The 14456-nt window shown below is 41.7% G+C and overlaps 1 protein-coding gene across 1 annotated transcript in view; it reads right to left on the reverse strand.

Moving 5' to 3' along the window:
• LOC123732731 (low affinity immunoglobulin gamma Fc region receptor II-like) overlaps positions 1-14456 on the reverse strand; it is a gene marked incomplete at its 3' end in the record, with an annotated part of 49442 nt that overhangs the window by 9420 nt on the left and 25566 nt on the right. The window contains exons 4-5 of the mRNA XM_045711988.1: positions 13951-14193; positions 383-529 (exon numbers count right to left, since the gene is read on the reverse strand). Coding sequence (XP_045567944.1) covers positions 383-529; positions 13951-14193 — 390 coding nt within the window. The remainder of the gene's footprint in view (positions 1-382; positions 530-13950; positions 14194-14456) is intronic.

Genomic DNA, 14456 nt, shown 5'->3' on the forward strand with positions numbered 1-14456 from the left:
TACTCTGCTGACATAATCTAATGTTTTGCTTTCGCTGTAAAGCCTTTTTGAAATCGGACAGTGTGGTTAGATAAAGGAGAGTCTTGTCTTTAAAATGCTGTGAAATAGTCATATGTTTGAAAAATTGAAGTTTTTGTATTTTTGAGGAATTTGTAATTCGCGCCACGCCTATCATTGGATATTGGAGCAGGTGTTCCGCTAGCGGAACGTCTAGATGTAAGAGGTTAAATAAAGGTGAAATAAAATTTAAAAAAATAAAAACAATATAAAAAGTTATCAACACTACAACATGGTTCAATCAGAGATACAGTTCAATCCACAGTATTGTCAGTCCTTGTGATATATTTCTGATTTACAACAGGTAAGGGTCTCAGGGTCTCACCTTGAGCCCTGCTCCTGCAGTATTTCACCAGCAGTATGATGGTCACCAGCAGGTAGGGAGACCCCACCAGTAGACTACACAACAGTCTGGGTAGAGACATGGACAACACTGGGACTGCTGGAGATGGAATGGGAGTTGGACCTGCAGCTGGAGAAAGAATGACACCTGTATTATGAGCACATTTACAGGTAGGGAGACACACACATTTTGATTTCTGTTCATACATGTAAAATGTTCAGTATATTTGCATGTTTAGTTACAGCAAATACAGTGTAGGAAATGTTACTACCATGTCAGTACATATTGAAGCAATAAGGCTCGAGGGGGTGTGGTATATGGACAACATATCAGTACAGGATGGCAACAACTGCCCGAGTTACACCAGGAACGCACAATCCCTCCATTAGTGCTCAGACTGTCCGCAACAGGCTGAGATAGGCTGGACTGAGGGCTTGTAGGCCTGTTGTAAGGCAGGTCCTCACCAGACATCACCGGCAACAACGTCGCCTATGGGCACAAACCCACCGTCGCTGGACCAAAAAGTGGTCTTCACTGATGAGTCGCGGTTTTGTCTCACCAGGGGTGATGGTCGGATTCGCGTTTATCTTCTAAGGAATGAGCATTACACCGAGGCCTGTACTCTGGAGCGGGATCGATTTGTAAGTGGAGGGTCCATCATGGTCTGGGGCGGTGTGTGCATCATCGGACTGAGTTTGCTGTCATTGCAGGCGATCTCAACGCTGTGCGTTACAGGGAAGACATCCGCCTCCCTCATGCGGTACCCTTCCTGCAGGCTCATCCTGACATGACCCTCCAGCATGACAATGCCACCAGCCATACTGCTCGTTTTGTGCGTGATTTCCTCCAAGACAGGAATGTCAGTGTTCTGCCATGGCCAGCAAAGATCCCGGATCTCAATCCCATTGAGCACGTATGGGACTTGTTGGATCGGAGGGTGAGGGCTAGGGCCATTCCCCCCAGAAATGTCAGGGAACTTGTAGGTGCCTTGGTGGAAGAGTGGGGTAACATCTCACTGCAAGAACTGGCGCAGTCAACGAGGAGGAGATGCACTGCAGTACTTAATGCAGCTGGTGGCCACACCAGATACTGACTGTTACTTTGATTTTGTCCCCCCCTTTGTTCAGGGACACATTATTCCATTTCTGTTAGTCACATGTCTGTAGAACTTGCTCAGTTTATGTCTCAGTTGTTGAATCTTGTTATGTTCATAGAAATATTTACACATGTTAAGTTCGCTGAAAATAAACGCAGTTGACAGTGAGAAGCCGTTTCTTTTTTTGATGAGTTTGTAGATAGTGTTTGTGGACATAGCATGTACTGTGATGTTGACAGCATTGCTGTGTTCTCCAGACCCAGACTCACACCAGTACACTCCACTGTCTGATAGTATTAGCGACACGATGCATGAAGACCCTTGTTGTTTTCCCCAGTCAGTATTACACTCTGAAAGGATTCCTCTCGTTGTGTTCCTCACCACTCTCCATCCAGCAGAGTTCCCCTGAACCTCACAGCTCAGAGAAACAGACTCATATTCAAAGAACTGAGATCTGTCAGGACTGACAATCAGAGAGGCTGGAAGAGAGAGATCTGAGAGATCTGAGAAAAAGAGGAGCAGGAGAGAGAGAGAGAGAGAGAGAGAGAGAGAGAGATTGAGTTCTTCTGCAAACCTAGAATTATAGTTGGATAAATGTAGATAAACATATTTTTTTTCACAAGGAATTATACAGCATAATACCTTCCACATCAAAACTTTCAAACCAAATCAAATTCCATACCTAAAACGTTGATTTTGGACAAAATGATCAGAATGGATTATTACTAAGGACTATCAAGAAAAACCTTCTAACAAACCAAAACCTGCATAAGAAACACAGCGGAACTTGGAAATACCATCCAACCCAAAACTGAGTCAGTAAAGTTCAGTCTGAAGATACTTCTGAAGGCTAAAATTAAAATATAATAATCTCTAGGTAATTTTGTTATATAAAGCGTAGAAAATAAGTATACTATGCTAGGACAAAACAGACCTACCTGCAACTTCAATTAACACTGGTGTGAAGTGAGAAAACTCCTGAGCTTAACAATGGCAGGAGAGTTTCAAAGCCAAATGCAGAGGCCTTTGAAGCCCCCATGGCTTATCCCTATGCAGATGTCATCACAGTACAGTACCCCTTGGATATTAAAAATAACACTGCACGGAATAAGTACAAAAGTAATGGTGCAGTGCATCCCCAAGCAGTTCCAGCAGGACTTTTACGGGATCAAAGTGAGAACACAGCAGAAAAAGCTCTGTGACGACTCCCCATCCTGAGTGAGTCTGATCACACCTCTTCAAACTGTCCTGCAGACAAGAATAGTCACCCCACCCAGCACTTAACACACCCTGGTCCCACAACTGCACTGCTCCTCCATCATTGAGAGGGATAAATTCACAGAGCAGGAGAAACATGGTGGAGCTCAGAGAGCTAGTCCACACAATCCAGACAACAGACCCACAAAACAGACCAGCACAACAACACCATCCCCCAACAAGACCCGGAGGGCAGAAGATGGAGATGGACGGCTGTCTGAGAGCTGGCTGCTCTACAGACTGAGGTGAGAGAACTTGAGGAGAGAGAGAAACACATGGAACAGCTAACATCAGTGAAGGCGGAGAGGAACACATGGCCCAGCTAACAGCAGTGAAGGAGGAGAGAAAGGAACACATGGCACAGCTAACAGAGCAACAGACTCAGATAACATAAACAGATAACAGCACTGAAGGAAGAGGTGAGAAAGCTGAGGTGTGACAGAGCAGAACACTCCTCCAGAGAAGCCAGCAGAACAGCCCACCTCAGACCCGGACCACAGCCTCAACACCAAACAAACAACACATGACACACCAACAAAATAGACCGCACAGTCTCCCCCTGGCAGCTCCCCCAATAACAAACCCCACACATCCACTGAGTAAACACAAAAGCCAGAGATTGTGCTCCTCATTGACTCAAATGGAAAATACATTCAAGGGAATAATAATTTAATAATTTTCCCAAACACAAGGTGGCTAAACTCTGGTGCCCAAACACTAGGCCCCTGGAGCTGTTGTCAGAGGACAGACTAGGGTCCCCCAGCCACATCATAATTTCATACGGGTACAAACAACCTGAGGGCCCAGCAGGAAAGGGTGTTCACAGAACTCAAGGGAGTGATTTAAAAATCTTCTTCCACTTTTTTTCCCACCCTGTTACCATGAAAATACTTTCCCCCTGCCATCATACAGCAGGTTATTGCAAGCATTTCCCATGACTGTGCCTCAACCTAATGTCTACCTGGCCACCACTCCACCCTGGACTCGAACAGCCTTTATGGCCAGGTCCACCTCTACAACGCAGCAATCCCAACTTTTGCCAGGACCCTGAAGGACGTCACCCTCAACCGTAGACCCAGCACCTCACACAGGAGCAACAGAGCAACGGACACCCAAGCCAGACCAGCGAGACACCCTCCCAGACCAGCCAGACCCCCTCCTGAAGGACCTGCACTGAGAAAACCCACGCCAAGAGGACCTACACCCAGACCCCAGCCTCACCAGCCCCACCCCAACCAGCGAAGACCACCCCAAGCAAACCTTGGCCAATCACTATATAGGCTAAGGTATAGAGGAGATGGATTGTATAGAGGAGATGGATCCGCTGGTTTCCCCCTAGGTTACAGAGAGCTGGTAGTCCCAACCACCAAACTACCAGCTGTGAAATAGGGAAGAGACTCAGGGGGTATGCTAATTTGATATAGAGCAGACATAACCCACTCTATTAAATTTGTCAAAACAGGAACATTTTACATCTGGCTAGAAATTAATAAGGAAATTGACTCAGAGAAAAATGTCCTCCTGTGTGCTACCTATATCCCCCCAATAGAATCCACATACTTTAATGAAGACCACTTCTCCATCCTAGAGGGGGAGATCAACCATTTCCAGGCCCAGAGAAACTAGTCTGTGGCGACCTAAATGCCAGACCTGGACAAGAACCTGACACCCTCAGCACACAGGGGGACAAACACCTACCTGGAGGTGACAGCATTCCCTCCCTAATATCAAATTACTGTACACCAGACCACGTATTCACCCTGCACACCCTAAATGACTAACGAACAAACCAACAAAGTCATGCTTTGTTGACTTCAAAAAGCTTTTGACTCAATTTGGAATTAGGGTCTGCTATACAAATTGATAGAAAGTGGTGTTAGGTGAAAAACACACATTATAAAATCCAGTTAAACAAACAACAAGTGCGCAGTTAAAATTGGCAAAAAAACACATATTTCTTTCCACAGAGCTGTTGGTTAACCTGTTGGGTCTAGGGGGCAGCATTTGCACGTCTGGATAAAAAAAATGTACCCGATTTAATCTGGTTACTAATCCTACCCAGTAACTAGAATATGCATATACTTATTATATATGGATAGAAAACACTCTAAAGTTTCCAAAACTGTTTGAATGGTGTCTGTGAGTATAACAGAACTCATTTGGCAGGCAAAACCCTGAGACATTTTCTGACAGGAAGTGGATACCTGATGTGTTGTATTGACTTTAAACCTATCCCATTGAAAAACACAGGGGTTTAGGAATATTTTGGCACTTCCTATTGCTTCCACTAGATGTCACCAGCCTTTACAAAGTGTTTTGAGTCTTCTGGAGGGAGATCTGACCGAACAAGAGCCATGGAACGGTGATGTCCCATTAGACACCTGGCGCGCTACTTCATGTTGGGTACCCTCGTTCCAATACGTTATGAAAGAGTATGCATTCGTCCACCTTGAATATTATTCATGTTCTGGTTAAAAAGGCCCTAATGATTTATGCTATACAACGTTTGACATGTTTGAACGAACGGAAATATATTTTTCCCCTCGTTCATGACGAGAAGTCCGGCTGGCTTACATCATGTGCTAACGAGACGGAGATTTTTGGACATAAATGATGAGCTTTTTTGAACAAAACTACATTCGTTATGGACCTGTGATACCTGGAAGTGACATCTGATGAAGAGAATCAAAGGTAATGGATTATTTACATAGTATTTTCGATTTTAGATCTCCCCAACATGACGTCTAGTCTGTATCGCAGCGCGTATATTTCTGGGCGCAGTGCTCAGATTATTGCAAAGTGTGATTTCCCAGTAAGGTTATTTTTAAATCTGGCAAGTTGATTGCGTTCAAGAGATGTAAATCTATAATTCTTTAAATGACAATATAATATTTTAACAATGTTTTCTAATTTTAATTATTTAATTTGTGACGCTGACTTGACTGCCGGTTATTGGAGGGAAACGATTTCCTCAACATCAATGCCATAGTAAAACGCTGTTTTTGGATATAAAAATGAACTTGATAGAACTAAAAATGCATGCATTGTCTAACATAATGTCCTAGGAGTGTCATCTGATGGAGATTGTAAAAGGTTAGTGCATCATTTTAGCTGGTTTTATGGTTTTGGTGACCCTGTCTTTGACTTGACAAAACATTACACACAACTCTTGTAAATGTACTGTCCTAACATACTCTAAATTTATGCTTTCGCCGTAAAACCTTTTTGAAATCGTAAAACGTGGTTAGATTAAGGAGATGTTTATCTTTCAAATGGTGTAACATAGTTGTATTTTTGAAAAATTTGAATTTTGACATTTATTTGGATTCAAATTTGCCGCTCTTGAAATGCACCTGCTGTTGATGGAGTGCACCACGGGTGGCACGCTAGCGTCCCACCTAGCCCCAAGAGGTTATTAAGATAAGGATGCAGATTAAGCCCCACCCTCTTCAACATATCATTGAATTGGCACTAGAACAGTGTTCAGCACCCAGCCTCACCCTACTAGAAACTGAAGTCAAATATCTACTGTTTGCTGATGCTTCTGTCACCAACCAAGGAGGATCTACAGCAGCACCTACTATAGATCTTCTGCACAGATTCTGTCAGACCTAGGCTCTGACAGTAAATCTCAGTAAGACAAACATAATGGTATTCCAAAAAATGTCCAGTTACCAGGACCACAAATACAAATTCCATCTAGACACCGTTGCCCTATAGCACACAAAATACTATACATACCTCAGCCTAAACATCAGCGCCACAGGTAACTTCCACAGAAAAATCTTAGAGACAAGGCAATAAAGGATTCTATGCCATCAAAAGGAACATAAGATTTGACATACCAATTAGGATCTGGCTAAAAATACTTGAATCAGTTATACAACCCATTGCCCTTTATGGTTGTGCGGTCTGGGGTCCACTCACCAACCAAGAATTCACAAAATGGGACAAACACCACAGTAAGACTCTGCATGCAGAATTCTGCAAAAATGTCCTCCGTGTACAACATAAAACACCAAATAGTGCATGCAGAGTAGAATTTGGCAGATACCCGCTAATTATCAAAATCCAGAAAAGAGACGTTAAATTCTACAACCACCTAAAAGGAAGTGATTCCCAAACCTTCCTTTGGGAAAGGGGGGCATTATTGAGTAGCTTGGATGAAAAGCATGCCCAAAGTAAAATGCCTGCTACGCAGGCCCAAAAGCTAGAATATGCATATAATTAGTAGATTTGGATAGTAAGGGAAATGGACAAAAATGAATGGGAACATATTGGCACCGCACGAATTATACACCCTAATGACAATACCACCCAATTTGGTCCACATTCATCCAAATCATATTGCAAATTTCATATGGCAAATGCCAAATGTCACACCCCAAAAATCCTAAAGATGGCGAGCGCGTTCCACCGTGGATTTTCATATTGCAAATGTAACAAGTCAACACCCAAGAGTCAAATTTTGGAAAAATGTTTTTTTTTCCCGAAAACTTATCACCCCCTTAAAAAAGTGCCTTCTGGACCGTTTTTCGAAATTCTTTCCATTTTTTGTCAATTACACATGTATAAGAGCTGTATGAACATACTTTTGACATATTTTATTGACATCATTTTTTTGGTTGTTTTTGCTTGTACATAAGGCATATGTTTTGTCCATTTGCAATATGATTTCATAGGAAGTCAAGTGACTTTTTTTTCTCCTTTTTTTGCCAAATGCCATAAGAAATGTCCAAATGAAATGTCCAGTTATTTTCTTGTCAATTATACATGAATGAAAGTATTGAATGTGCCAAATCAGGATGTTTGTCCATTTGCCATGTACGATCATAGGAAGTCGGTTTCCAAACCCAAAAGTCGGTGAACCATGTCCAGATGGCATTTATACTGCCCAAATGATATATAGCCCTATGTTAAGCCATGAATCAACGCAGATGGTCTATTTGTCATGTATGATGAGGGAGAAGTGGGAATCTGTTGTTTTTTAAAGTTTTTTGAAAATGTCCAAAATGACCATTACCATCACGAATATGACATGCTCAAAAATACTGCAGAAATGCATAATTCACTGGCCCGATGAACTTGGGATGGCCGGGCAGTGACTCTGGTTCCTCTCCATCGCTCGTCACCCAGCAAGTCAGCGTCCATCTGTCAATTAGATGTCATTCTGACACCAAACTGATACCATCTGACACCAAATCCACTTTTTCCAACTCATTTAGAAGCCAATTATCACATAATTCAATAGCAGGCCAATAATTCAAAGCGCCTTCAGTTTAAACTATAAAAAAACATAAAACCAGGTAGTTACGTTCTAGCTGCGGGTCCAGCTCTGACATTATGTGTAGGCCTATGTGAGACAACCCCGAATCCCAAGTTTCGGCTTGATAGGTCATTCGGTGCCCGAGCAACGACCTTAATTGGTGCTGAAAATCCACTTTTCCGGGCGTTGCTACAGGGTCCTTGAATGAGCTATCGGACAGAAACGATGGGGTCCGAATCTATGGGCCAAGGTGGTTTCAATACACCTAGTCTTGCGACACTGGGACATTTCTAAATGTCGCCATTTTCGTGATGGTCAAAATGAATTGAACATATTGAAAATGTACGAGGCTGTTTCTTGGTCTGAGAACCTTTTAGAGCCACATAATTCACTGTGCACTATCGACTTGAGCTCTAGAACAGGTTTCTAGAGTTTCAGAGCTCTAGGTCTGACGGTTCTTTGATCGTTCGAACGAAAGTAACTATTGCAGGCACTGTAAGCCTCTAAGCCCCACACTGTGTCACTATGGCCTAGCTGTGTGTGTGTGTTCGTTTTTTTGCAAATATAATGGGATAAATGACTTTTTTACAATTCATGAGGGTTACCTAGTCACACATATGAAGTTTTGGAAAGATTTGACTTTAACGCTTCAAAACAGCTACTTTGACACCAATTTAAGGCACTTCCGGTTGCTCCAGGAAGCTTAGAATCGACACACGTTGTCATTGGGGTAGGCTTTCACATAATACTGAGTTTTAAGTCTTTGCGTTAAGAATTGACTGATCTACAAAGGGTTGAATTCAGTGATTTTCACAATCTGTAGGTTGGTTATATCAAAACACCTTTAGGGTGTTTTTAACAACTTCCGGTTGCTCCAGGAAGCTTAGAATCAACACACATTGTCATTGGGGTAGGCTTTCACAGAATCCTGAGTTTTAAGTCTTTACGTTAAGAATTGACTGATCTAAACAGGGTTGAATTGAGTAATTTTCACAATCTGTAGGTTGGTTATATCAAAACACCTTTAGGGTGTTTTTAACAACTTCCGGTTGCTCCAGGAAGCTTAGAATCGACACAGGTAGACCTCACAGTAGCCTGATGGATTGTTATCGAAGACAGGTTCATAAGGCATTCATAACCCACATAGGCTTCAGGTTGAATTAAGGGGAATAGGCAATGTATTCCTATGGGGGAGAGAAGTCATTGCAAACTGTGAGATTTAAACACCTTCTTTTAACTGTTAAGGGTTAATGCCACGTGGTCAAGGTTATGCTTGCACAGATCAGGAGGACCTCAGGAACATTCCTGAGGTCGAATTGTGCTTCTAACCCTAACGGTTCTCTCGCTGTCATCCAAAAGCACTTGAAATTTAGGGCCAGGCTTCATTATGGGCCTACTTTTTTTCAAGGTCGCTGCGCTCAGGCCGAGCGAGCTACAGTCAAGCGAGGCATCTCGTTGAACTCGGCACAGCCTAGAGATTATGGTAATGCCATTGCAGGCTCTTTGTGTCTTTAAGCACCGCACTCTGTCACTCCATCCTTGCTGTGTGTGTGTGTGTGTGTGTGTGTGTGTGTGTGTGTGTGTGTGTGTGTGTGTGTGTGTGTGTGTGTGTGTGTGTGTGTGTGTGTGTGTGTGTGTGTGTGTGTGTGTGTGTGTGAGAGAGCTTTTCTTTGACATCTGTTTGGAGAAATGACTGATTTACAGTTCATGAGGGTTGCCTAATCACTCATATGAAGTTGTGGAAAGATCTGACCTTTTTAACCTGTTGGGGCTAGGGGGCAGTATTTTCACGGCTGGATAAAAAAACGTACCCGATTTAATCTGGTTACTAATCCTACCCAGTAACTAGAATATGCATATACTTATTATATATGGATAGAAAACACCCTAAAGTTTCTAAAATTGTTTGAATGGTGTCTGTGAGTATAACAGAACTAATTTGGCAGGCAAAACCCTGAGACATTTTCTGACAGGAAGTGGATACCTGATGTGTTGAATTACCTTTAAGCCTATGCCATTGAAACACACAGGGGTTGATTAATGTTTTGGCACTTCCTATTGCTTCCACTAGATGTCACCAGCCTTTACAAAGTGTTTTGAGTCTTTTACTGTGAGATCTGCCCGAACAAGAGCCATGGAACGGTGATGGCCGATTAGACTCTGGCGCGCGAGTTCATGTTGGGTACCCTCGTTCCAATACGTTATAAAAGAGAATGCATTCGTCCACCTTGAATATTATTCATGTTCTGGTTAAAAAAGGCCCTAATGATTTATGCTATACAACGTTTGACATGTTTGAACGAACGTAAATATATTTTTTCCCCTCGTTCATGAAGTGAAGTCCGGCGGGCTTAGATCATGTGCTAACAAGACGGAGATTTTTGGACATAAATGATGAGCTTTTTTGAACAAAACTACATTCGTTATGGACCTGTGATACCTGGAAGTGACATCTGATGAAGAGAATCAAAGGTAATGGATTATTTACATAGTATTTTCGATTTTAGATCTCCCCAACATGGCGGCTAGTCTGTATCGCAACGCGTATTTTTCTGGGCGCAGTGCTCAGATTATTGCAAAGTGTGATTTCCCAGTAAGGTTATTTTTAAATCTGGCAAGTTGATTGCGTTCAAGAGATGTAAATCTATAATTCTTTAAATGACAATATAATATTTTACCAATGTTTTCTAATTTTAATTATTTAATTTGTGGTGCTGACTTGACTGCCGGTTATTGGAGGGAAACGATTTCCTCAACATCAATGCCATAGTAAAACGCTGTTTTTGGATATAAATATGAACTTGATAGAACTAAAAATGCATGCATTGTCTAACATAATGTCCTAGGAGTGTCATCTGATGGAGATTGTAAAAGGTTAGTGCATCATTTTAGCTGGTTTTATGGTTTTGGTGACCCTGTCTTTGAATTGACAAAACATTACACACAGCTATTGTCAATGTACTCTCCTAACATAATCTAACTTTATGCTTTCGCCGTAAAACCTTTTTGAAATCGGACAACGTGGTTAGATTAAGGAGATGTTTATCTTTCAAAGGGTGTAAGATAGTTGTATGTTTGAAAAATTTGAATTTTGACATTTATTTGGTTTCAAATTTGACGCTCTTGAAATGCACCTGCTGTTGATGGAGTGCACCACGGGGGGGACGCTAGCGTCCCACCTAGCCCATAGAGGTTAACCCTTCGAAACATCCCCTATGACACCATTTTAACCTGTTAGGGCTAGGGGACAGTATTGACACGGCTGGATAAAAAACATACCCGATTTAATCTGGTTACCACTCCTACCCAGTAACTAGAATATGCATATACTTATTACATATGGATAGAAAACACCCTAAATTTTCTAAAACTGTTTGAATGGTGTCTGTGAGTATAACAGAACTCAAATGGCAGGTCAAAACCTGAGAGATTCCTTTACAGGAAGTGGCCTGTCTGACCATTTGTTGAACTTCTTTTCCATCTCTATCATTTACTAAGGATCTCTGCTCTAACGTGACACTTCCCACGTCGTCCATAGGCGCTCAGAGCCCGGGAAAAAACAGAATGTCGTCATTCCAGCCCCAGGCTGAAACACATTATCGCCTTTCTCAAGTGGCCGATCAAGGGACACTGGCTTATGCGCGTGACCCCGACCGCCCCCGCCTTTGGGATTTTTTCCTCTGTTTGCCGAAAAGGAGATTCCCTGTCAGAATATTATCGCTTTTCTACGAGAAAAATGTCGTAAAAATTGATTTTAAACAGCGGTTGACATGCTTCGAAGTACGGTAATGGAATATTTAGAATTTTATTGTCACGAATTGCGCCATGCGCGTGACACTTCTTTACTATTTCGGATAGTGTCTGGAAGCATACGAACAAAACGCCGCTATTCGGATATAACGATGGATTATTTTGGACCAAACCAACATTTGTTATTGAAGTAGCAGTCCTGGGTGTGCATTCTGACGAAGACAACAAAAGGTAATCAAACTTTTATAATAGTAAATATGATTATGGTGAGTGCTAAACTTGCCGGGTGTCTAAATAGCGAGCCCGTGATGCCTGGGCTATGTACTTAGAATATTGCAAAATGTGCTTTCACCAAAAAGCTATTTTAAAATCGGACATATCGAGTGCATAGAGGAGGTCTGTATCTATAATTCTTAAAATAATTGTTATGCTTTTTGTGAACGTTTATCGTGAGTAATTTAGTAAATTGTTAGTAAATCCCCCGGAAGTTTGCGGGGGGGTATGCTAGTTCTGAACGTCACATGCTAATGTAAAAAGCTGTTTTTTTTTATAAATATGAACTTGATTGAACAAAACATGCATGTATTGTATAACATAATGTCGTAGGGTTGTCATCTGATGAAGATCATCAAAGGTTAGTGCTGCATTTAGCTGTCTTCTGGGTTTTTGTGACATTATATGCTAGCTTGAAAAATGGGTGTCTGATTATTTCTGGCTGGGTACTCTGCTGACATAATCTAATGTTTTGCTTTCGTTGTAAAGCCTTTTTGAAATCGGACAGTGTGGTTAGATTAACGAGAGTCTTGTCTTTAAATAGCTGTAAAATAGTCATATGTTTGAGAAATTGAAGTAATAGGATTTTTAAGGTATTTGAAAATCACGCCACTGGATTACACTGGCTGTTGCGTAGGTGGGACGAATTCCCCATATTAATTTCCCATATTCCATCCCTCATTTGGATGTTGTTGTCCCAGTGTCCGTTGTTTGAAGTTTTGGGCTCTTCTGTAACACAAAGGATTTATTTCCCAATACTGCAGAGCCAAAAGGGAGAGTTTCTGCAAGGTATTTACGATCCGGTTCATGAAGTCATGAAACCAGGCCAACTCCCCTAGGAGAGAGAGATACAATCTCTCTCTCTATCTATCTGTCAGCCATTGGCCTAGCTGATCCAGCACCTTTGAACCAAGGAGAGAGTCAAGACAAAAGTTAACGCCTATAGAGAGATGAACCTGGAGAAGAGTCCCCTAAGCAAGGTGGTCCTGGAGCTCTGTTCACAAACAGACCCCACAGAGCCCCAGGACAGCAACACAATTAGGCCCAACCAAATCATGAGAACACAAAAAGATTTACTTGACACATTGGAAAGTACTAGCAAAATAAAAAAGCAAACTAGAATGCTATTTTGCCCTAAACAGAGAGTACACAGTGGCAGAACACCTGACCACTGTGACGGGCCCAAAATTAAGGGAAGCTTTGACTATGTACAGACTCAGTGAGCATAGCCTTGGTATTGAGAAAGGCTGCTGTAGGCAGACCTGGCTCTCAAGAGAAGACAGGCTATGTGCAACACTGCCCACAAAATGAGGTGGAAACTGAACTGCACTTCCTAACCTCCTACCAAATGTATGACCATAGAAAAACATATATTACACAGAACCCCAAAATTTTGATAAACTCCCATATCTACTGGGTGAAATACCACAGTGTTTGATCACAGCAGCAAGATTTGTGACCTGTTGCCACAGAAAAGGGAAATTAGTGAAGAACAAACACCTTTATAAATACAACACATGTTTATTTATTTACCCTTTTGTAGTTTAACTATTTGCACATCGTTACAACATTTGAAATGTCTCTATTTTTTAACTTGTTTGAGTGTAATGTTTACTTTTCACTTTTTGTTTATTTCATGTTTGTTTATTATCTATTTCACTTGCTTTGGCAATGTAAACGTGTTTCTCATGCCAATAAAGCCCATTCAATTGATAAAGAAAGACAGCGAGGTCATGAGGAGATGAGCTCCTGAATCTTTCAGTGTAAAAATACATGTTTTGGTATACCCTTCATACCCAGGGCTTTCAGCATTCATAACCACCCAGTTTATAATGCAGGTTTTAGTATCACTCAACAGAGTAAAAAAGAACCAGACAATCTGAATGACAAGGTTTGTCATATTCTCACCTGTCACAGTCATCCAGCTCTCTGGTGATTCTCCTTCAGAGTTGGTACACTTGTAGAGTCCTTCATCTGACTTGGATACTGCAGGGATGGTCATCTCTCCTGTAGTCTCAGTCCTGATGAGGGATCCATCTTTGTAGAAAACAGCTGTGAGGTTAGAGGGAGTTCCCTGATATCTGCAGCGCAGAGTCACAGAATCTCCCCCAGTCACAGGAAGGGCAGGGCTCTCCAGGATCACAGCTCCAGCTGTATATAATATATAAACATCATATATAAACAGGGCTCTCCAGGATCACAGCTCCAGCTGTATATAATATATAATAATAATAATAATATATAAACATCATATATAAACATAACATCAGCTATCTGAAACCAGATGAACCACTAAACACTATAATGTTAGTAGATGGTGTTTGTGGACATACCAGGTACTGTGATGTTGACAGCATTGCTGTGTTCTCCAGACCCAGACTCACACCAGTACACTCCACTGTCTGATGTTATTA

This window comes from Salmo salar, unplaced genomic scaffold (assembly GCF_905237065.1).
Source record: "Salmo salar unplaced genomic scaffold, Ssal_v3.1, whole genome shotgun sequence".
In the NCBI taxonomy this organism is placed as follows: Eukaryota; Metazoa; Chordata; class Actinopteri; order Salmoniformes; family Salmonidae; genus Salmo; species Salmo salar.